The sequence below is a fragment of the Betta splendens genome, chromosome 17 (assembly GCF_900634795.4).
Source record: "Betta splendens chromosome 17, fBetSpl5.4, whole genome shotgun sequence".
Lineage (NCBI taxonomy): Eukaryota > Metazoa > Chordata > Actinopteri > Anabantiformes > Osphronemidae > Betta > Betta splendens.
The window spans coordinates 6,557,819-6,581,885 of record NC_040897.2 but is presented as its reverse complement, the minus strand read 5'-3'; the positions used below and the strand labels follow the sequence as shown (position 1 = coordinate 6,581,885).

At 42.0% G+C, this 24,067-nt stretch overlaps 1 protein-coding gene across 2 annotated transcripts; it reads left to right on the top strand.

Annotated features, from left to right (window-relative positions):
• The first annotated feature begins 1,826 nt into the window (after positions 1-1,826).
• On the top strand, positions 1,827-23,937 carry mast3a (microtubule associated serine/threonine kinase 3a). 2 transcript variants are annotated; one of them, XM_029131607.3, is made up of 28 exons: positions 1,827-1,979; positions 3,099-3,130; positions 6,435-6,523; positions 7,018-7,090; positions 8,688-8,708; positions 8,926-9,004; positions 10,907-11,064; positions 13,075-13,150; positions 13,334-13,543; positions 14,409-14,510; positions 14,908-15,040; positions 15,175-15,260; positions 15,408-15,493; positions 15,813-16,021; positions 16,151-16,289; positions 16,499-16,631; positions 16,736-16,901; positions 17,103-17,204; positions 17,465-17,587; positions 17,763-17,875; positions 18,006-18,187; positions 18,419-18,540; positions 18,623-18,811; positions 19,242-19,465; positions 19,734-19,856; positions 20,027-20,163; positions 20,562-20,743; positions 20,838-23,937. In XM_029131607.3, the coding sequence occupies exons 1-28, from the start codon at positions 1,938-1,940 to the stop codon at positions 21,704-21,706; spliced, it is 4,200 nt and encodes a 1,399-aa protein (XP_028987440.1). In that variant the 5' UTR covers positions 1,827-1,937; the 3' UTR covers positions 21,707-23,937. The 2 variants fall into 2 exon arrangements, with proteins under 2 accessions (XP_028987440.1, XP_028987439.1); XM_029131606.2 differs by lacking the exons at positions 1,827-1,979; positions 3,099-3,130 and adding an exon at positions 4,258-4,719.
• The last annotated feature ends 130 nt before the right edge of the window (positions 23,938-24,067 follow it).

The window sequence follows — 24,067 nt, the reverse complement described above, 5'->3', positions numbered from 1 at the left end:
CTGAATTATGTCGTCGATCATCCGCGTCTCAACAACTATAATAACGTCTCATCAGCACCAGCCGTGCTCGTCTGGGTTGGAAACCACTCCTCGGACCCGTGGTTCGTTGTCATGCCGTATAGTAACATGTCCCAAAAGCGTGATTTTTCTGATGCAAGAGCCGAGGATTTAATTGGAAATGTGCGGATTTCTGAGCGGTGAGTCAGCTGCGCGATGAAACAGTCACGTGGTTCCCCGGTGCGCTCGCCGCGCAGGTTGAAGGCGTGTGAAAGGTGTAACGTGACTCATGCGAGCTGGCACCGCTGCAGTCTCTCATGGAGGCACGGAGTCAGGTGACGGAGGCGATTGCAGCGTGTTGCCGCATGGAGCTGTGCCGCGATTCCCAAACACATGAATGAATGAATGAGTTCCCACGCAAAATCCTCCTTTATCGTACTGCTCTGTCTTTCGAGGTGTTTCTTCACTTCTGTAAAATAGCCGCTTTATTGCTACAGACTTTAAAGGAAGTGTTCAACCTTGTGCGGGTTGTGGACGTGCTGGAGGTTCCCCACAGCTATTACAGCCACCCTTCATGCCATCATGTTAGTCACTCAGGTGAGGGTAAATCCCAGGTGTCATTGGGTGAGAGGTGAGGGCACCCCCACCAGGTCTCCAGTCTAAATCTAGGTTCTAACTAACCGCACACAACAACTATGCGAGTGTCAGAGGTCAAGAAACCCTGAATGTGTCAAGTTTACAAAGTACACAGTCGCGTGCATGTGGCGCCCCCTTGTGGGCGCTAAGCTGCATTACAGACAGATAATAGCTTAGCACTCATCGTTATCCAGAGGCAACACACATTGTGAATGAGACTTCTGTGTCCAGGCAGCATCAGAGAATAATCAGACTATATAATAGGTTATGGATTGAGAGGAAACAAATACAAAAATACAAAAGAGGCCAAGGAGAGTTAAAGCCGACTTTCATGCCTCAATGGTTGCACTAATGAGCACGGAGCAACTGATTGTGTGTCAGACTTCTGCATTAAAACTCACCAGCCTGGTGAAAGGCAAAGCTTTTTAAACAAATCAGTTCCTTGTAAGCAGATTATTATATGATTATAACATTAGTCACAGGAAAACTATTAAACGCTGTAAAAACAACACACCAAGATTCATTTTCACAACAGTGATCTGCAGTGATTTTTACACCTTGATCCCTTGGTTATTGGCAGAAGAAGTTATGATTTAAGATTTTTTTTTAACAAGTTTGAAACGTAAACCTGATTTCCGTCCCACCGGAACAAGGAAGGATTTACATCCCTTTAGCTTACAATAAAGGACACTTTGTGTGAGGGTCGTACCACTGTGTGACGGCCACAGATCAATCACTGTAACTGTGCTTCAAGGCTCAGCTGATTCACCATCATGCCTTTGTTTGTCACACTTAGCCCGTGTTATTTTACACGTGGGGGGGGGGGGGGGGGGGGGGGGGGGGGGGGGGGGGGGGGGGGGGGGGGGGGGGGGGGGGGTGACATTTAATGTAAACTAACAACATCGGTGTAGTATGCAGGAAATGACTCTGCATGCAGCAAAACATCTGGAGACACGTGTGTGCATATGTGTGTGCGCGCTGGTCGCCCTACAGAACTGTTAAACAGATCCTGGACCCGTCTGATCTGATTCAGAATAAGCGGGTGAAAACAAAGCATCTTTTTTTTATAATAATACCCCCCCTCCTCCTCCTCCTCCCGATCAGGTGATCAGGAACCGATCGTGCAGCTCGATCCGGAGAGGAGGAGGAGGAGGAGAGGAAGAGAGGGAGGGGGGAAGGGGGAGGAGGTGGCGCATCCGCAGCAGCAGCAGCAGCAGCAACAGCAAGGACTTTATCAGCGCTCGCGGGTAGAAGACGAAGCGCAGCATGGGCTGACTGAGCCGGGCTTTCTTTTATTGTCTTCTATGATGGATGAACCCAATATCCTGAGGCGCCGCGGTCTACAGGTAAATACGGAGCGTCCCGTCTCAGAGGTGACAGTGACAAGAACGATGCCAGCCATTCAGCTTTGCGTGTGTTTTATTACAAATGTTGTCACGCCGATTTTCTAATCTGCTTCGCACGCCGTTTCATTGATGCTGTGGAGTAATTGATCGTGTGTGGTGCCCATTCATCTGAACACGGTCACACAATCAGGAGTGCATGCATTGTACAAATCAGGTTGTGACTGTGAGGTCTGTACAGTGGATGTCTCTCCCCTGTCTTGTGTTTATTTTGGAGCTCTTCATTGGTGCTTGGGTGAATCTAGTTGCCTTGGTGATAGGCGCCCAAAGCCCAAGGGTTCCTCCATGATTGGCAGAAGCATCCCTTTAATCCTCTACAGGGGAACATGTTTATCTCTTAGGCATGTCCACAGTGGGACTAATGAAGTGTTTTTCCTCATCTGGTTCGTTCAAGTGTATAGTGTATAGAAACATGAATGTAACAGTTAAATCTGCTGCCTAGTGTCTGATATGCAGGAAGTGATGTTGTGATCACCGAAGATGGGTGGTCCCCTATTTATTCATGTTTACCCTGATGTTTACCCATAGCTGTTAAAGCAACCTAATAATAATAATAATAATAATAATAATAATAATAATAATAATCATAATCATAATCATAATCATCATCATCATCATCATCATCATCATCATTCTGATGAATTGATTCAGGCCTCACACACACGCAATATGTTCATTCTCATGATTCTCATGATTGTCATGGTTCCACAAGTGACTGTCTTTAGCCGATAACAGCGTTCCACGCGTGTCAATCCGTCGAATCCTTTTGGAGAAAAGCAGTTTTGCACTTGCCTCAGCTCAAGCGCAGTGGCCATGGGTTAGTGGGAATTCGTGCATCCTTTTCATTAAATCGCCATGAACCCATTTGTCATGCAAGAAACTAGGCCACGCTGCAGAAAATGGTATTTACACCACATGGAAATTAGGATGAGTGGGAGAGAGAATATTTAATCTGGGGCCTTTGCTTTTTTTATACATTTTAAGAATGAACGTTAGAAGGACTTCCTATTTGTCCTGAGTTCAACAATAGAAATGTAATTTTTCTTTTCTCTTCGATTGCAGAAAGAACTGAGTCTTCCTCGCAGGGGCAATGTGTAAGTATCGTTGCCTGGAGTGTCTTCCTTTCTCGACTCTTGCCCCTCCTTCCTCCTCTCCAAACCAGATCAACCACGTGTCTGTCACTCGTCACTTCATGTGCATGTAGTTGTTCTGCTAAGGCGATCTGCAGGATGCAGTAACGTCTGTCAGTGCGCATGAAGACAGAGTAGTATCACTGCTCGGGCAGGTTTTGGTTAAGCCTGAAAAATTAGGTAAGAGGTTGAGATAAGGCTGAAAAACACTGATCTGAACTGTGTGAAGGAAATCTTGTGAGTCTCGTGTGAGTGAATCAATGTGTTGCTTGACGAAAAGTAATAATAATAATAATGATAGTTATTATTATTATTTTTCTCCATCTTCTTCCTGCCCAGAATTTAGATGCAATCAATCAATGACATAATAACAGTTCAGATGACGTTCCGTGAATAGATGAGTGACACACGTGAATAGTATGAAGTACGATGTTGAGTTTAACAACGTGTGGGTTTCTTTACAACAATGTTCCCCTTCAAGTGAGACAATTAAGGAACTGGTGATTCACATGTGCTGCATTAGGATGGGTATGTTTATGAGCTCATGACTGTTCATGATGGCGACCGTATGTTTGTTGAAACACTGTGACTGTGACAAATGCTGAACAAGTTATAGACTGTGGTATATGTGCGGTTTTATCACTATTGATATCTATATCCTCAATCTACTGTTTCCTATTGCTGTTCAAAGCTATAACACTTGTATAAAGAACCTTATGGCTGATGTTATAAGAAGCAGTGTATTGTTTGTTTGTCAGGGATCGTGTTGTGTGTAGACCTTGAAATCCATAAAAGTCACGACTATCTAAATACCTCTGGACAACAAAATGCAACATTCAAGTCTACTCCTACAGTAGCCACTTACGTGCTATAATCTCGAAACGATACACACGGTTTTTGTAAATATTAATACACCTGCGTATGAAAATCAATGTAGGGTATAAAATAACGCTTAAAATGTACATTTGTTCAGTCCGTCATTTCACAGTGGGCAATTTTTGATTTTGATCGTTGCTCAAATATATCCAATAGTACTCGAAGGCATCATTAGTCCCGCCTCTTTCCGGCGCGCGCTGATGCGGCTGCGCAGTGCGGTTGTTGCTGGAAAGTTTCTAGTGCTCGTCTTGGCGAAGCTACAGCTCGATAATGTCGCATCCTGCTGAAGGCGGACTGCTGTGGAAGTTCTGCTGGTAACGACGGGAGGACGCGGGGCGGACATGGCCGTTCTGCCGCACGTCGCTAGTGTCTTCGAGCGGTTGTGCCACGGGCCTGGGGTCAGTTTGTGCCACAGCTGAATGGAGTTTGTGCCGTCGGATAGTGGCCTAGCGTCAGTTAGCTGGCTAACCCCCCCTCAGCACCACCTCCAGCGTAGAGACTGTATCATGATGCCCCCGCTTTAACAAGGCTACATCCCTCATACCTGGATTAACTTCATTTGTCACCGCCGCCACTACCACCACCACCACCATGTCTGACCAAAATTACTACTGGACAGTGTTGCCGAGCTACAAAACTAGCTTTGTGACCGGGGCCATGATGAAAAGATCGAAAAGGTAACGTAACAACAGCCCCGTTTCGGCTAGAAACCTAGCTAGTTAATATTCAGGCGAACGCGACGCGGTCTGGGCCGAACTGCTGCACAGCGTCTGTTCTGCCTGTTGTTGTCATTAGCCTCCAGCTGGGCCGTGCCATTCACCGTCTGACAAACAGCAATTTGTTGAACGCCTCTGTTGAGCTGCTGGATTCCCAGCAACCCCCACACTGTCTGGTAACATCATCCGCGTCCTGCTCACACTGATACGTCGCTGTGGCGTCTCTTATAGACTGCAGTACGCTACTGTATGTGACCGGTACATCCGCCCTAGTTTTTGTATCCGACAGAAAACGTGGCCATTGTGGTTAGTGAGCGTGTGTGGCCCCGGACTGCATTGTCTGCTGCCAGCTGTCGCATAAAACCACATAAAGTCTGTGATTGCCGGTCGATACCCTGGGCCAGTGCTGTTGTAGACTGCATTTATCTGTGAGATAATGTAATCAGCGATCGCAAAGTAAGGCAATGCAATTATGTGCCCTCGTGCCAAGTAAGGATTTAGCGAGATTGAATTGATCTCACTGCAGCTTTATCGTTCAAGATCATAAGTCCAATCACGTTACGGTATATGTGTGTGTTAGAACTGCTTTCATTGCCAATAATTGCAGTATGCTTTAATGTGGGTAAAAATGGCGTTTTCTTTAACTAACCATGTTTTTGTGCAGCCGGTGGAACATGACTCTGTCTTCTAATCTGTTTAGCACAGGCTGAGTCTGAATCAAGTTCAAAGAGTAAATACAGCCGTTCCCTAAAAGCAGAAATGTTAAACAGGCTATTTCGTTGGCCTATATTCATCATGCTACATGCTGCAGCCTCCCTACAAAAACACATTTGTTTGTTCCATATATGTGTAATCGTATCAGAGCTAACTGTTGATAAAGTCCTCACGTGGCCATGACGTGATACCGTGATTGTTTCTTGCCAGCTTCTTTCATTCAGGCTCCTTACTGTTGCCTGGGTGTCTGTATTCATCCCCTGATAAGTAAATAATGGTAGGGCTCATAGTCCGGACCTGTGCTTGGTTCTGTGCCATAGATGCTGATAAGCCAAAGTCAAGATCACTTATTGGCTCTCTCTTCTATTTGTTGCACAGCCATCTCTGCCACTTTGACTCTTATTTCGTTCGGGGCATATTTTCCTGAGTGTTCCTCAGCACTGACCCAGAAACGTCAGGCTGTGTTGTCATCTCAGCCCCTAAATTATTTTAGGTCACCGCCAGAGAGAAAAAGAGTAGACCTCAACATCACTATGATGAAATGGAGAGCGCGATGGAATTACACTCAACTTGCAGCGCTGCGAAACACTAAGCAACTAAGAAGAACTAATTTTCTATTCTGAATAAACTTAGCGTACACAAAGTGAGCACAAGGCACAAATAAGCCTGCAGGTATCAACTGCACACAAACATACACATTAAAACTAATAAAGTATTTTTTTTCTGTGATCAGGCTCTTTCAATGGTACAGTCAGAGGATTCTAATGTTGTCACAAGATATTGCTGACTGTGGTCTGTGTATAAACATGGCTGACAGTATCACAGGTTATCAGTTTTTTCCTTTATTGTGGTCACTGGTTGATCTGGTTTTAATTTATGCATCTGTTTACTGTGCAGCTCACTGTTTGTAATTACAAGGCATAGGAAAATCTTTTCTCTCTCCTGTTTGCTTACTTGCACAGTTCCCGTAACAATAAAAGGAGGAGTCTGGCAGTCGGGACCCCGTCGCCCACGCTCTCCAGACCGCTTTCACCTCTCCCACTTGCCACAGGTACTTAATGTGATAGTAGCTAGACAATTAGACTGTTAGGAAGGATGTCTTTATTTGTACATATGTATATATTTTATATACATCTTGGCCACTGATCCAGCTTTCTGAAAATCACCATGGAGGCTCATCCTTTCATTGAGTGATTCAGGGTATGGCAGATATTTGCCCTCGGGGTCTTACATGAAAACTGTTTGGTGGCCTATTCATGAGCATATGATACAATCAATAACAGTTCTCTCTGTTGTGTGTTGAAACTGAGATAACAGGAAATCGGCCTAGTTAATGTCTGTGTGTTTTACTGTGACTGAGTTTGTTAACTACGGTAACGGACTGGGCCGTACTAGAATGTTAACCTACACATGATGAGATCATTACTCTCTGATCATTGGGTATATTTCAAAGTTAGCTAATAAACTGATTTAAGAAATGGTCCTTGATATATTTACTTTTAGCTTCTACACATTTATAGTTTACTGGTCTGTTTCTCTCCTCAGCTGGCAGCAGCCCTTCTGAAAGTCCTAGAAATGTCTCAGCCAGCACCTCTGCTAATTTCCAATTTGCCCGCAGGTAAGAATGAATTCAAATGCTTTTCAAGATAATTTTGTTGTATGGCACTCTAGCTCAATTAAATTAACTAAACTAGCATTTCATTCACCAAAGACGTAAACTGGAGAATTAGATGAATAAACATAGATAAAATGCAGTGCAGATCTCCCTTGTTTTGTTAATGACTTCCCCAGCACAGTTAGAACCCATGTAAGCAGAGGACCAACATTATTCACCTATTTTCTCAATAAAATAAAGTTTAAAACTGGTGCTGTTTCTCTGAGGAATCTTGAGTCGCATAAAAAGTGAACATGTCCTGGCTTGTTCCCTTTTATCCTTGTCCTAGTGCAAATGAGGCAATGTACAAGCAAAGTCAACCAGCTAAAAGGCCCCAGGGCTTGTTGCTGGACATGGATCTTAGCGTTTGTCGAGCCAATTAAGGTGGCAAGTCAGTACACACAGTCATTACTCGGGGCTGCTGTGTTTATGTTGAATACTTGCAGAACCTGCCCTCTCATCATGCCTTCTGCAACTGTGTATACACTTGCTATGATTTAGAAAAACAGTGTGACTGGCATCATGGTCCAGTGGAAAAAAATAGAGTGGTAATGACGTCCTAGTAAGGTCAAAACTGCAACATGGAGGCTCACTGTAAATGATGCAGTTAAGGGTATTCACATCTGGAAGCCTCACCGGTTTTCTTTTTCTGACTTGCTTATTTCACATTGGGTTTTATTAGTTAGCATTGAATGTTCCTTTGCAGTTATGAATGTCACATACTAATCTTGGGACTTACTGCAGAGAGGTTTCGAGATAGAATTGCTCTGCACGATCCTGCATGACTCATCTAAATTTATTGAGACTTTTTAAGCTGCCAGTGCACAGCCAGATGCTGCGACTGCACTTCTACGTGCTCCGCTGGGTTTTAATGTTATTCATGTATTTGCCCTGCCCAGTTGTTTCAGTGCACTCATTTTGTCATGTAAAAGGTGAACGGCTAGAAGCACAATAGCTGGCATTCACTCAAAGTGTAAATAAATCTATGTAATGCAAATGAAAGAAACAGGACGAGGAACTATCCCATGTGGGAGAAATAATTTAGTTGCAGTTCCACCTATGCTTTTAAAGATTCCTTTTTAAGCAGAGTGAGGACTGCCAACACCATAATAGTCTTTCCCCTTTAATGTCAATACATTGCTTGTTCTTGGTTTAAAACCTTGCTTTTGATCCTTTACCATTTAGTCATTACAGATTGAATCAGTATAGGAAACAGGGCCACATCCCAGTGTTTCACAGGATAGTGGCTATAGAGGCATCATTACAAGTGTCAGTTTCACTGGGAAAGAATTGATGTGTTCAGTTTTTAATAGCAAGCTCAGTGGCTGTGTTGTATGAGTAGTCACCAGCTGTATCTGTGGGTCTCTGAGCCACAGCTTGGCAGGTGTTAAGCAGCGTCGGCAACAGACTGCCACTGGATACAAGCTGTAACAAACAGGGCGATGGCTCTGACGGCTAGACTGACTTCCTCTGTCACTATCATTAAGCACTGATTGTTTTTTTTCTCACCTTGTGTCTCCTCTTCTCGCTGCTTCTCCAATTGTGTCTTCATCTTGTGTAGCCAACTGGCCCGTAACGAAAGGTAAAAGAAAATGTTTTGTCTTTTCATTTTATCCCTATATTTTCTGTCACAATTTCAGTTATCAGATAATTCCACTGAAGCTTTAATCTTGCATGGGAAAGCCTTCCCCTAATCACGATTTGCATGTGTAAAGAGGTGAAACTAAACATTGGAGTCAGTCAACAGGATGTCTTGGGTTGGTTTCACTAAGCTGTGTGTTGCTGTTTTGTCTATGCAGGGTGGATGGCCGAAGGTGGTCTGTGGCATCAGTTCCTTCATCTGGATACTGCACCAATGCACCCAGTTCATCAGTATCTGTAAGCTGAGTTTCTGTGTTTCTTTCCTTGAGGCTATGTTTGTGTGTTGGGCTGTATCACTGTCAATGGAGTGTTCAGCATTCTGTGTTACTTAAAATAACTGTATTAGCTGTAAAGGTTTGTATAAGCACTCCTGGAACGTATGTTATATGGACTGTGAGGTTTGTTTCGATCATTGATCCGTGATTTCTTTAAATATAAACTTTAAAAAATATATATTTAGACAGATATAGTCAGGGTGATCAGGATAACATATTTGATGGAAAGTGCACATTTCTTTGGTTGTTTATTACTCGTTTCTGCTATGAAACAACTTTATAAAACACTATTATGTGACAGTCTGGTCAAACATACTTAAAGCCACCACAGGATTTGCACGAAACGGCTCACTGGAGATTGTGTTGTATCCTTTAATGACTCAGCCAAAGCAGGATATGTCCAATGATGATGCATCCTACCATCATCGGCCTTCCACCAAACGTTCCACAGCAGAGAAGCCTTGGGAATGAGCTCTCAGATGGATTTTCCAGAGTTATATGGGAATGAACAATTTAAATAATGATGAATTATAGTAATAGCTAGTATTTACGATTGAGTACACATTCAAACACTAAACTTCACAAAGTTAAACCCAATTTAATGTATTTATGTCTGACTGAAACAACCTTAAGTGGGAAGTTTTTAGTGAATGTTCTACCATGCTGGAGAAATACATGACTTCATTCCAGAAACATTCATTCCTGTACCCTGTGTAGCCCCTTTTTAGATAGAAGGAAAGCAAAGCAATAATGAGGCTAATCATTAAAATAACACTGCTTTTGTTCAAATGCATAGTTTCCTTTTACTGGATGACATCATGATTGGAGTAGGGACTGTGTTTTGCTTTGGCACTCTGCTCCTCCCACTGGGGAAAATCAAACCAAGGAAACCAAGGATGTGCCACCCAGATACACCCATTAGTTATTTGTGGATAGTTTCTTGTAGTGAAGATTTTTCTCTCTTCAAAGTTATTGGTGAAACTGCAGCTGGCTGTGAAAAAAACAATCCGAGGCCTTTCTGCCACAGCTGTAATTTTGTGTGGCTAGCCACATGGCTAGGAGACAGTGAGGTCAGCCTTCCTCTCACAATGCCCCTTTCAGGCGTGCTGTCAGTGAGGTCTTTATGCTGCTCTTGCTGGGCTCTGGTTTCCTCTTCAGGCTATCCTCTCCCCCACTTTCTATCATTTCATTTTTACCTCTTTTCTTATCTATTTTTTTTACTATATTTTTTCCACACTGCTTTGCTTTCACATTTTTCTCTGTTAGCCTTTTATCTTTCATCCCAGTATGACGAGCCAGTCTTCCCTTTTCCTCATTGTCCAGTGAAACACAAGATCCCAGCCAGATGGGAGTTCTCATAAATTTCAAGCTGCGTGCCACAATTTTGGCTCCAAAAGGGAAACAGAATGCATGCATGGCCAACACGACAGCCGTTGCTGCCTGCTTTAGGGCCTGTTGCAGCAGGAAAGAAACAAATCTGCTTCAGGGCAGCACGACACTTAAGCCTGTGAGGTCAGCTTAAAAAAAAAAAGAAAGACATTAATGTGTTGTTGTATTACATGTAATTCAGCTCTATTGTGGAAAATGAAAGCCTTTAGGTCTATGAGTACTAATGGGGTAAGTGAAACTAAGAACATTGGTATGAGATCAGAGGCAGCCTTTTAACACAGGATGGTGGATATTCACAGCAGTCTGAGCTAAACCTGAATGTGTTTTAGTTCTACTGCCCTTTTAAGCCTTTGTGAGTTGATGGTTGGTATCTCATATATAAAAAGCTTTCAAGCACATGGATTTTTTTTATAATATTCTCCACGTTTTTTTGTGTGTGTGTACCCCATCCCTGTTTATCCCCCCTGTACCCAAGTCCTCCTCCTCCCAGGAGTTACTACACCAGTTGCCCTTACAGCCCACGCAAGACGATCTCCACTTCCTGTTCAAACATTTCCGGAGCACCGAGAGTGTGGCAGACGAAGAAGGAGCACACCCCTCACCCCCTGTCAGGGTCCGCTCACGCAGTCTCAGGTAACATCCCAGACACTCCAAGTAACACTAACATTTCAGTAACATTGGGAGAAATGGATTTGTTTCAACCTAAAGGCCTACTGTGAGGATGTAGATCAATTAAAATCTAGTAAGCAATATAGTAGACATCATCTTGTTTCATGTGTTACACATTAAGTATTGTTCTAACACTGCAAATGAGTCATATTCATGTGTTGCTGTGGTAGTAGGCATTTTATAACCATAGCGTGTAACTTGTGGTTAGTGTGGTAGCTAACCTAATAGTTTAGCTAACCTTTGTGGTTTAAACCACTAATTTAAGCTTGTAGTTTAATACCTAACTGATTAGCTCATCTCTTCTGATAATGTAGCGTCAGTGACACATCTATAGCCACACTGTGATTCCGCTCTGCTGTTCCCAGACTGTTCTTAAACACATCTGATCTACTACTTGTGAGTGTGAGAGTTGTGGACTTTATACAAATCCTTCCATCTCCTGCACCTTAATAAGGCACCAATCCTGCTGTGACATAGCTGCTTATCTAAACATAGATTAAAAATAATTTTAGGAACTTTAACATAATTGTGTGAGGAACAAAATGAACTGGAGTGCTAAAGCCACTGTAATGCCTATGATTAGCACCAGTGCGTTACTTAGCAGCAGAGCTGTAAACAAGAAATTCAGTTGTGAAAATATTGCTCAACATAGGTGACAAAGGTAGGGGTAATGTGTTGCAAATTGCAATGCTTTAAGGATTTGATATGGTCCAATAATTATTTCATGTGGTTGTGGAGAAAGCTTGTATTTTAGTTACCAGTTATCCTCTGGGTTAGAATTTCCTCATCGTTTACAGTCTCAGCTCTCATTAAATGCTTAAACAAGCCCTCTAATAGCTCTAGTGGTGGACAGTCTCAAGGTTGCCAGAGACTGCGGAGGGTGTTGGCAGCGTCTTGATGTGGTTGTTTTTCTGTGACATGTCCTCGCTTTAGCTGCTTATATGCACGCAACCTACACACACACACACACACACACACACACACACACACACACACACACACACACACACACACACACACACACACACACACACACACAGATTGAACAGGGTCAGAAGGAGCATATCCTGTGTTAGACATTCACACTTACTGTATGCTTGTTAATGTTGTTGACAGTCAGGTTCCTATTGATTCCTGATTACAGTTGACAAAAGATACTTTACGAAGCCTTTAACCATTCCATACAAGCGAAAACTCTACCAAAACTTCTGGTCAGCCAAATGTTCAACCCGTAAATCTTATTAAATTAATAAGATTGACATTAATGGTACTGTTTAAAGACATGTCTAAACCACTAGATAAGTGCCAAGTGCCAAGAGCTAAAATAGCTCCAGAGGGTGTGTAAAGCATTTTTTATTGCCCTCAAAAAGGTCCCAAGGGGTTAATGGTTGCTGTTGCACTCCAATAAAATCTGTGCAACTGTTGCGGTTTCCCCAGAAATAGAATTGCATGTAGTGATATGTCATACATTATATAAATAACATATCACTGCACTACCGAGGTCGCTATTTTTAACATTAGTGATGACAGTGCATTGATTTATGATGTGTGGGCTTTTTAAAACGTGCCCCACTGTAACTCGGCACCTATGCACACAGCAGATGTGGTCGTGAATGCTGCAGATAAAAACCTGATCTGAGTCACACCAGTGTCATTTTCACACATGCTCTGTTTGTGACTTGTGGTGGCAGTAAACACTCTTGAGTCAAGCGTTTGTAAATACAGCTCAAATACTTTGTGTTGCTTTTGCAATGATTTTGTGATATATTATATTGTCAGTGTTGATCGATTGAACTTCTGTATTGTATATCAGCTTCTTATGTCGCTTCTTAATTTCCTGATCAGCTTGCAAATGCATTCCACTGTTAGATAATTTAAATGTAGGTTCAAAAAAGGAATAATTATGTTTGTGCAAAAATGGTTTATAACATTTTATAATGTGTACTTTTTCCACCTCTGCCTGGTTCTTTAAAGTCCTGGACGAACATGTGGAACATTTGACAATGAGATTGTCATGATGAATCATGTCTACAAAGAACGTTTTCCTAAGGTATAGTCATTGCTTTTCTTGACTGATGTTGCTCTGTGGTCTTTGTACGTATTTTCTAAATATTTTCATTAATGGTGGTATGTATGCTTTAATCTGATAACAAAGTTACTTACATGTGTAACTAAATAGTTGAGACCGCTGTCACCATTTTGAAAAATGTCTTCCATCTTGGTTATTTTTCAGGCGACTGCCCAGATGGAGTGTCGGCTGCTCGACATCATTGCAGAGTGTTCCCCAGACACTGCTTTGCCCCTGGCTGATGGTGTGCTGGGATTCATTCAGCACCAGCTGATGGAGCTTGCCCGAGATTGCCTGGATAAATCCCAGAAAGGCCTGGTCACTTCCAGGTACTTTGTTGAGCTGCAGGAGAAACTAGAGAAACTGCTGCATGAGGTAAGTATTCATCTTTAGAAGTCCTTCTTCAAACCGTAAATGGCTAAGCCCCAAAGGCTTTCGTCCTTAAAGAAATGGTACATCAGTGTAGCCAACACTGTGCTTGGAATGTGGAATTAAAATGACCTGCTAGTTTTCATTTGTGCCGCTTCCACTTGATTGGCCAGTTATGGTGTTGTCATAGTCATCATTGCTCAGTGGAGTGGCTAAGTGTTTGATTATGCAATGATTACGGTAGTTGTATAACCTTTCTAGCAACAGCTGTACTGTAGTAAATGCTGCTTTCTGCAAAATAAATTATGGTGGTTGTTTCATACTCAGACCTCAAAGTATATTTATATAGTAGTATAGTATCTAATAATAATTATATATTAATATACTGTTTCTTATTAATCCTTTCATTGAGTTTAGTGGTGGTGGGGCTGCACTTTCACGTGTCATTCAATTTCCTAGTAACTACAGTCCAACACCCAAACCCTATTTGTGTATTTCTTATTTTTTCTGTCATGACCACAAAAATTAAGTTTAGTTTTGTCTAATGATCACTTATGGTCACAAATATTTTTTTTTGTTACAGTACATACTGTACTAGAATTATATCTTCTGTTTATTAATACTAACCCCTCTGAAGCAATATTGAATGAGGTTTGAAAGGATGAGCAATATAGCCTGTTTCAAAACAAACTGACCTGAACTTTAACAGCCACCAATCTTTCACCAGCTCTACAACACAAATTTAGAATCAGCTGTTTGATCAATACAAGGCAATGTTAGTGTGAGATGTGGAGACAGTAAGCGTTAATTACCCATAACTTGCCAACTGGATTAACTCTGTAATATAAACTCTTTGTTGTTTCTTGATCAGGCGTATGAACGTTCAGAGAGTGAGGAGGTGACCATCATCACCAAACTGGTCAAGAAGATCCTCATCATCATATCCAGACCTGCCAGACTTCTGGAGTGCCTGGTGAGACCAACTGTCTGACACAGATTATAGTCTGACATAGTATCAACATAATGTTCACTAGCCTGCTACTAGAGTCCTGAGCAAACGCTCTGTCCCATCTAGCACAGGTATGGCAGGTGACTCATCTACTCTTATGTTTTCTATTTATAATAGATTTTATAAGTAATAATAATAATACAGTTATTTGTTGCAATAAACAGCAGGAGGGTGGAGATATAGTCCTTCATTAGCACCTCAAATATTGATAGTGGACGTGCAGCTGATAATTTATGTTCTAAATTAAATAAACTCATGTAGTTTATAGCTTTTGTTCTTGTTTATTTGTTGTTGTTGTTGTTGTTGTTTGTTTTTTACAAATGTCTATGTGATCTGTAATGTGCGTTTCTGTATTCTGTAGGAGTTTGACCCAGAGGAATTTTACCAGCGTCTAGAAGCTGCTGAGGGTCAGGCCAAGGTGGGACATGGCGTAAAGAATGATATTCCCAGATACATCATCAGCCAGCTTGGTCTCACCAGGGATCCCTTGGAAGGTTCATCACTTTTATATTTTAAATTTGTAGTGTCCTAATTTGTTTTACTCTTTAGGTCACATAAACACATTTCTTGTAGTTTAAGCAAACTGTATCTTTAAATTAAATGTTAAATTCTTCTGATTTTGTTATAGAAATGGTCCATCTGGAGCAGACAAGCCCAAGTCACAGGTCGGCAAGCAGAGAATCTGATGACTCTGGAGAGACAACTCTTATACAGGTATAAGAAGTTAGGAAACTGTTATGGAGTGTGGATGAAAGCAGTTTAAGACGGACATAAACCATGATTATAATGAGGTTCAGGCTGATGGAACCATTGCTTCTAAGTCTCTGTTTCCATCTTTTTGTGTTTGTGTGTTTGACACAGAGCCGAGCTGCCTGCACTCCACCTCGTAGGAAACCACTGGAGAGTGACTTTGAGACTATCAAGCTCATTAGCAATGGCGCCTATGGGTGAGTTACACAGACTTCTTTGTTTTTGCATTTGACTGACTCACTCGCATTGTGGACACTTAAGAGAGTCAAAAAAGCAGAAAGGAAACTAAAATATGGATGTGTTGTTGCAGTATTTTTGTTTTTACACAAAGATCCTGTCTGGGTCACATTATTTCAAACGTCTGAACTGATGTTTAGGAGTTAGTTGTCCCCATGTCTCCACATTGCTGTATTCCTATAATAAAATTATTCTACCTGTCATTTTCTCATTATCCCTGTGATTTTTTCTCCTTTTTCCCTTTCCCCTTGTCCTTTACCCTTTGGTGCTTTCATACAGGGCCGTGTTTCTGGTGCGCCACAAGGAAACCCGTCAGCGCTTTGCCATGAAGAAAATCAACAGGCAGAACTTGATGTTAAGGAATCAGATCCAGCAGGTGTTTGTGGAGCGAGACATCCTAACCTTTGCGGAAAACCCATTCGTGGTTTCTATGTTCTGCTCGTTTGAGACAAGGAGGCATCTCTGTATGGTCATGGAGTATGTGGAAGGTAGGAATGTGTAGCGTCATGTCTGTTTTTTTGCGTATAATGCTACCTTGCTATGCAAACTACCCATTTAACATAACCAAAGCTGTGTGACTTGACTGTCTGCCTTCATGGGTTCTTTTACATTTTAAGGTGGAGATTGTGCCAATCTATTAAAGAACATTGGTCCTTTGCCTGTGGACATGGCACGGATGTATTTTGCAGAGACTGTCCTGGCTCTAGAGTATCTTCACAACTATGGAATTGTACACAGAGACCTCAAACCTGACAAGTAAGTCCCTAGCCAGTCACAAAAGAGAATTTGCATGACGTTCCTTTCAAGTGTTTAAGAATTTTTAGACTTGCCCCCCTAAATAACCATCTTAAAATGATTAGCAATCTTTTGAAGTGGAAGCAGAGCTGTGTGAATCATTTAGCAGTTCATATTTTTGTAATGAGATTCGTGACTGTGGGTCCTCAACGTTTTTGCTTCTTTTGCAGTTTGTTAATCACCTCCATGGGGCACATAAAGCTGACAGACTTTGGATTGTCAAAAATTGGTCTAATGAACATGACCACCAACCTGTATGAAGGTCACATTGAGAAAGATACCAGGGAGTTCATTGACAAACAGGTTTGTGTTTTCTTGATGTGTCCTTTTTTCATATTTACTGGTGTGTTTCATCTCAAGTAACATGCTGTTTTGTTTTTGTTTTTTGGGGATGATTCTTTTCATAGGTGTGTGGGACACCTGAGTACATTGCTCCTGAAGTGATCCTCAGACAGGGTTATGGGAAGCCTGTGGACTGGTGGGCCATGGGCATCATTCTTTATGAATTCTTGGTAGGGTGTGTGCCTTTTTTTGGAGACACACCAGAGCAGCTTTTTGGTCAGGTGGTTAATGGTAAGAAAGCCTTTAATTACACAAACAATTTTGCCATCACATACAACTTTTATACACATCTTATGCTTAATGCAGATTTCATATTTTGCTAAATATGTCCTCAGATACTAAGCTGTGACAATAATTTCTCTTAGTTAAGTTTGTCGGGAAGTGTTGATCAGTAAACGTCGTCTTATTAAATTACTGGTATTCATTCTCCAGATGAGATCATCTGGCCGGACGGGGAGGATGCTCTGCCAGCTGATGCTCAGGACCTTATCACCAGACTGCTGCGGCAGAGCCCTCTGGAGCGCCTGGGAACAGGTTGGTAATGGTGTGACTGAAGATTAAGTGGACAAGGACTTAGGCTGCACAGTACACATACTATGATCTTATGATGGCCATAAGGATGCACAGTTTTTCCTCGGTTACACTACCTGTGAAAGAGAGGTGTGGCAAACTAACTATTTTATAGCAGCCTCTTTTTAAAAATGGATTTTGCAATTACAAAACATTCTAGGTTTTTGAAAAACAAATTGGTTGAAAGGTTTCTGTGCAAACTAAACCTGCGCTTTTTTTTCCAGGTGGAACCACTGAGGTAAAGATGCATATGTTCTTCGTGGGGCTGGACTGGAACGGACTCCTGAGGCAGAAAGCTGAATTCATACCACAGCTAGAGACCGAAGAGGACACCAGCTACTTTGACAGTGCGCAAATTTATTAACATACAAACTTAGACACACTTCAGGCTGTTAGACACACAGGAGGACAGATTTCAGTGTGACAACTTTGATTTTTTTAGGGCAGAGAACTAATTTCACGCTGCATTAAAAATAAAAAGCTTGTGTCACGGTTTTTATCCTGTCATTTTTCTCCCTGCAGCCCGATCAGAGCGCTACTGCCATCTGGGTTCAGATGACGATGATGAAACCAATGATGATGAGTCATCCCTGGAGCTCAGACAGTTCTCCTCAGTGGCCCACCGCTTCAGCAAGGTACTCGTTACTGCTCTTCTGTGCTAAAGAAACATCTTTAACATAACCCTAACGACAAACATGATGTGAACTTACCTAAATATGTGTAGTAATATATTCACCTTTTGAATCATTTTTTGGCAAACCCTAGGTGTACAGCAGCACAGAGCACCTGCTGACGTCCACTCCATCCAATCAGAGTCTGTCGTCATCAGAGCGAAGCCACAGTGAGGAGAAGGAGGAGCGATGGGAAGGCAGAGGGGTTCTTTCTCCTGGTGACGGTCACAAACAGTTGGCTAGTGGAGAGAGGAGGACAGATGGACATAGAGGAAGGTGAGAAAGATGGAGAAATATGTCCTTGTCACCCATGTCCTTTTAGTTTTTATTGTCTCCACTGTGGGCTCAACATAATAAGACATATGTTAAGATGTACACAACCTACATTAATGTTACTCAAAATGTGTACCTTTGTAAATGATTCAGCAAAGCTCATAAACTAGTTTATGCTCCTAAAAGACTCTGATATTAGGTCTTTGCAAAATCATTTGTTTTTTCCCACTGTAGTCTCAGGCCTCGTGCTTCCTCCAGTTCCTCTCAGTCAGAGCGCAGTGCCAGCCCACTGGTGATGAATAGCACGCAGAGCCTCGACATCATGCCTCGCTTTGCCATCTCCACAGAAGAAGAGGGTAAGAGTGGCAAACACAAACTTCTGGGAATAGCTTTCTCTTCGTAACACTGATAGTCACAGTGTTTGCTTCGTGATTCTAGATGGGATGGTTTCCAACCTGCGGCGCATTCGTCTGCGGAGCAACAGCACAGGCACCAGGCCCTCATTCCGGAGAGGAGCATCTCGGCGCATGGCCCACCAACTGGAGACCCCGGAGAAGCCCAGTAGCCCATCTGGCAAAGTCCCCAAGTCTGCCTCTGTATCTGGCCTCTCACTTATCATCACTCCAGGTAGATGGGATGTTAATGCTTTCTGTACAATGTTATCAATACAGAAATTGAATTTTAAAGTTTTGCACAACTTTGGAATAGAAGTAATATTGTTTAAGTCAAAAGGAAACAATTAAATAAATAAATAACTTCATCCTAAAAGCTGTGAAGGAGGTATTTTATTAAATAAATTCCAGTCACGACTAACTTTTAATATGTTTACAGCGCCCTCTACAGCTCAGTGCGCTGTTATTGACATAATAAACATACAAACCATCAGGCTCAGTTGTACAAAGTCGAATATATTTCATTTAAATAATAACCTTTTAACAATTAACACATTTTTAGGACTATATTAAATCATGTACGGTGCAGCATTTGACAAGTAGCAACCAGAAATTACTTTCCAAAAAAAAACTGATAACATTTCAAATCATCTTCTCTGATTCAGATGACACAGCTGGTCCTCCAACAAGCCCCAAATCATCCCTATCATTGTCATCTAACCCTTCGTCAAGAGACTCCTCCCCCAGCCGGGACCTGTCTGTCAGTATTAGCTGTCTTAGACCTCCTGTGGTCATCCACAGCTCTGGGAAAAGGTTTGGCTTTGCTCTGCGAGCTATTAGGGTCTACATGGGAGACAGTGACGTCTACACTGTCCACCATATGGTCTGGGTAAGTGTTCTCATCTTTGGTGTTAATAAGAAAGGTGTAAATTTAGCTGTAATAGCTTTAGCTGTGCATATTGTTACATACTAACACAACTTTCATGGTAGCATAACATTATATACTAATGAGTCACTCTAAAGGTGTTTTAATGCTTTTTCTTACTGAGAAACGTAAACGTCAAATAGGGGTAATATTATTTGCATTGCTGAAACATAAAACAAAGTAGCTGTTGGTTAGACAAATTAAGTAATTGTGAGGTTATGTGTGTCCACAGTCCGTAGAGGAGGGCAGTCCAGCACATGAGGCAGGATTGAGGGCTGGTGACCTCATCACTCACGTCAATGGAGAGTCTGTCCAGGGACTCGTACACACAGAGGTGGTGGAGCTGCTGCTCAAGGTACGATTTATTATATATTGTTTCAGGTTTTGCAGTTGTTTATGACAATATGTTGAAAGACAATTTAGTTGAGGAACTTCTTAACATGTGTTATGTTAAGGATACCATGTCATCATTAGGCTCTTGCTGCCTTGTAGAGAGGTGTTGATGTTAATGCATCTTTTAAACAGAGTGGCAACAGAGTGACCCTGCAGACGACTGCCCTGGAAAACACTTCTATTAAAGTGGGCCCTGCTAGAAAATCAAGCTACAAAGCTAAGATGGCCCGACGCAGTAAAAAGAGCAAAAGGAAGGATGGACAGGACAGGTACGGTACTACAGCCTTACTGTTGGACCATAGAAACTGTCTAAAACATAGCGTTGGATTTCATTTCTATTAAAGTTGATTCCACTTGTCACTGAGTGAACTTGGCTTGTTCGAGTTGCGCTGTTATGGGTCTGCTTCTAAAGACATATCACTATCTGTCCAACACTCAACTACTGATGACTCTGAGCAGAGCGGTGTTAGTTTACCTGAAGCCTGCCTGGTGTACATGTGGGTGTAGCAGGCCAGGTATGACATCATTGAGTATAGTGTTTTAAATTGGCTCTCAAACATAGCCAGACTGAAACCTCTGCTTTTCCTCTACAAGCTACCAAGATGCACCTTTTCCTTAAGCCCCACAATCACTGTTCTATAAACTATGCAATTATTTTCCTCTGCAGCAGACGACGTAGCATCTTGAAGAAGCTGTCCAAGCACACACCTCCACCCATGCAAAGCAGTCGCAGCTTCTCTTCTGGCTTCCACCAGTCATCAAGCGACAGCCTTTCTGGTTCCCCCACTCAAAGTCTTTCTCCAGGACCTTCTACACCTTGTCGCTCCCCAGCTCCTGATCACTCTGGAGGTGAGTGAGGATTCTGGTGTATCTTGCTGTTGTCCCGAAGGAGAAAAAAAAAATTAAAATGAACTTTCTTTGTCTCTCTTATTTTTTTAATCAGACTCAAGTTCGTCTCCTTGCTCCAGTTCCCCAAACTCACCTGTACCACAGGCTCGTCCCAGTTCACTCCATGTCTTAGGTCGGTACACAAAAGCTGGCCGCTGCAAATCCACCAGTAGTATCCCTCCTTCACCACTGGCCTGCAACCCACCACCTCAGCCTCTCTCTCCACAATGCTCGCCATCTTGTCTCCCCAATCACCCCAAGTCCCTGCAGGGTTTCCACGGTAAGACGTTGTCCCCTCCAACTATTGCTCGTCACTCTGTGCGTCCTCGCAGTGCAGAGCCACCCCGATCACCACTGCTCAAGAGAGTGCAGTCAGCAGAAAAGCTGACGGGGGACAAGACAACAGGTGGTTACCATGGCGATAGGAAGGCATACAGCACCCGCCGCCACACCATGGAAGTGCCCCTGTCTGAAGGGGAGGGACTGGAAGATATGGATGAAGACCCGGCTGCTGGGTTTGTCTGTGTTGGCGAGCATGGCCGTCAAGGGCTGTACGTTGGCGGACAGAGAGGCCACCAGGACACAGGCAGCGGAGGCAACGAGCATCATCGATGCACTGCCTCACCACAGCACCGAGGCAGCAACCACCACTCCAAAGAAGTGGTGGTGATGAGGAAGCTGGCTCTGTCGGAAAGGAGGGACTCGTTCAAAAAGCAGGAAGCCGTGCAGGAAGTGAGTTTCGACGACCTGGAGGAGAAAGAAGCAACACCGAGCCCCACGTTTAACGCGACACAGCCAAAGGCATTTAAGGCAACCTGGGTCAACATGGCCCAGTCAGAAACCTGCATGAATCTGGAAGCAAGGGGTTCACAGGGTATATCAACACAGCAGAAACACAAGTCTAAAGACAAAGAAAAGTATTAGTTTAGCTTAATAGTGAGTTAAAGGTTAGCAAAGTAAGAGTCATTGACCTACTACTGTACCTATCATTTAGGGAGACACGTCCACAAAACTGTGAGGAAGTTCAACATCATCACAAGCAACTGCCTGAAGAAAGAAGAACAAATTGATTTTAATGTTTCTCAATAATATATATGCATCCTGCTATACTGTTAACGGAATACTGACTGCCTAAAGTAATGTTTACTTCCTAGTTGCTTGTTTTCTCTTGGTTCTCAAATCACTGTGGCACCTGTAACAGATGTATTTTGTACATATTTTCATTTAAATGAAGAAATTTTTAGACTTTGTAAGACTTTGTATTGTCATCTTGTTTTTAGTTGTTGAAGATGCCCTGGATGCTACCACTGGAATTGCACAAATGAAAGGCCATGCAACAACTTCTCTGAGGTTTTAGCGTAGGTGCAGAAAAGGGAGGCAACATGACGGAACATCGCAGTTTTTGTTTTTTTATTTTTTGTGATGCCTAGAATGGGCTGTTGTTTGTGTTCAGAGTGAGACTTTGAATCAAACTGTGTTTGCCCTACAGCGTGTAAGTAATGTAGTGTCGGATTACAAATATACTGTGCTGCTTCTCAACAGACTCTAACCTGCAGATTGTAGTGGTAAATATTCAGCCTAATTGATCCTTTGTGGAATTCTCAATATCTTACTTGCCAAAGCATGGTTTAATCATAGAACCATTTACAAGAGGTACTGTAGTTGTACATATGAACCTTCATGCATGCACTGGCTCTACCACCACTCGCTGTCTGTCTTGTTAAGAAAAAAATGGTGCACTAGTGCTGAGACTCCTCTAGCAGTGGCTTAAGTCATAACCTGCTCAACGTACAGGTGTGTAGATAAAGCTTAGTGACTATAAAGGCTGTCATGTCTGTCCCCTAATACTTGGCTGAATCAAGCCTCCGTCCAGCTCCTTCCAACCTTAGCTTCACCGAAGTCACAGTTTAGGTTTTAGACTGATCTTTCTCCGTGGGATCCAAAACTTGTACAGTGGATTTAATAAGCAAAACTGCCTCTGTTGGCTGTTTTAAAATGTGTATTATGAATGAATGTTTACATTTGGTGCAAATATGTGAGTGTGGGCTTAACATGGTTTTTGTTAAATTATTGAAAAAAAAAAAAAAACAACGCGATAAAATGGGAGGGTTCAAAGCTGAATGGATGAGAGGATGAATGAAGGTGATCATGTTTTGTATATTTTGATATGGAAGCAGTCTTGTTGCAGTACTAATGCCCTATGCTGTTGATGTACTGTATATTGTGTAAACAATAGTGGACCTTACAACAGATGTTGGTGGTGTTTTCAGAAAGTGACCTTGTAAGGATAGATGGACTCCGAAATAACGTGTATGTGCTCACAATCCCATGTTTGATTAGCGTGTATGCTTCATATCCCATTCTATATTTTTTTTCAGATTAAAGCTACTTATCTCATTAGATAGACCTTGGATTTTAAGTTTGACTGGTATAACTTTTAAAAGATTAGGATTTTTTTTACATTTTTTAAAACTCTATGCATGCTTTTATTTTTATGCTTTCAATTTATGTTGTTTTTCTTATTTCAAGCTTTTTTTCGTTTTAAAAAAGCTTCCAGTCTTACATCAGATTCTTTATGAAAAGCACACAGGGTCCCCTTTTGTAAAACAGAAGAAAATTCCATTGGGTCAATTCAAAATTACCCCAAACTAAACTAGCAAATGTTTTGGGCTTCAAATCAAAATTTGATGTTTTGCTTACTTGGGGGGAAACAAAGTGTAATTTCTGTTGCAGTACAAATTCCGGTATCTTTTAAATTTGCATCCCCATCAAACTGTTACACTAGAGTTGGACCTTGTTATACATTGTGCATTTATTTTATTTTGTTTTCAGTTATTTTAGGAACACGGACTAATAGGAACATTAGTCTATGTAAAAATGAAGCATCACAATAAACTCCATATCTGTTCTTACCATTACATAGGTGCTCAGCTGCCATTCCCTATATTTCCCACACTTGTTTCAGTGTGTTTGTGTGTTGAAGTTGTTGCTCCCTACTCAACTCCCCTTGATCCCAAATGACAAACTGGCAATTGTAAACTCTTTGCCATGTGGGTATGTGGTGCAGACTGTTGTGACATTGTCCGTTTTTCTATTGTCTTTACAGTGCTTGAAATAAATGAACTGCAGAGGACTGAACGGTCCACGACTACAAAGCACTTTTTCTACTTGTCATTTGTACCTTATACGAGATTTTGCATTTTTTTCATAATTAGGATGATCATAAATTCTAAATGTATAGTTTCTAATATTGAAATATAAGGCAGTCAAAAAGCAACTTGGCAG

What these genes read in the sequence shown, in the direction of transcription:
- mast3a (XM_029131606.2), top strand. Translation starts at nt 4,634, where the DNA reads ATGTCTGACCAAAATTACTACTGGACAGTGTTGCCGAGCTACAAAACT. An exon ending in CACCAGGGATCCCTTGGAAG is followed by an intron (nt 15,041 to 15,174) that starts GTTCATCACTTT and finishes ATTTTGTTATAG; the next exon opens with AAATGGTCCATCTGGAGCAG. An exon ending in TCTGGAGCGCCTGGGAACAG is followed by an intron (nt 17,205 to 17,464) that starts GTTGGTAATGGT and finishes TTTTTTTTCCAG; the next exon opens with GTGGAACCACTGAGGTAAAG.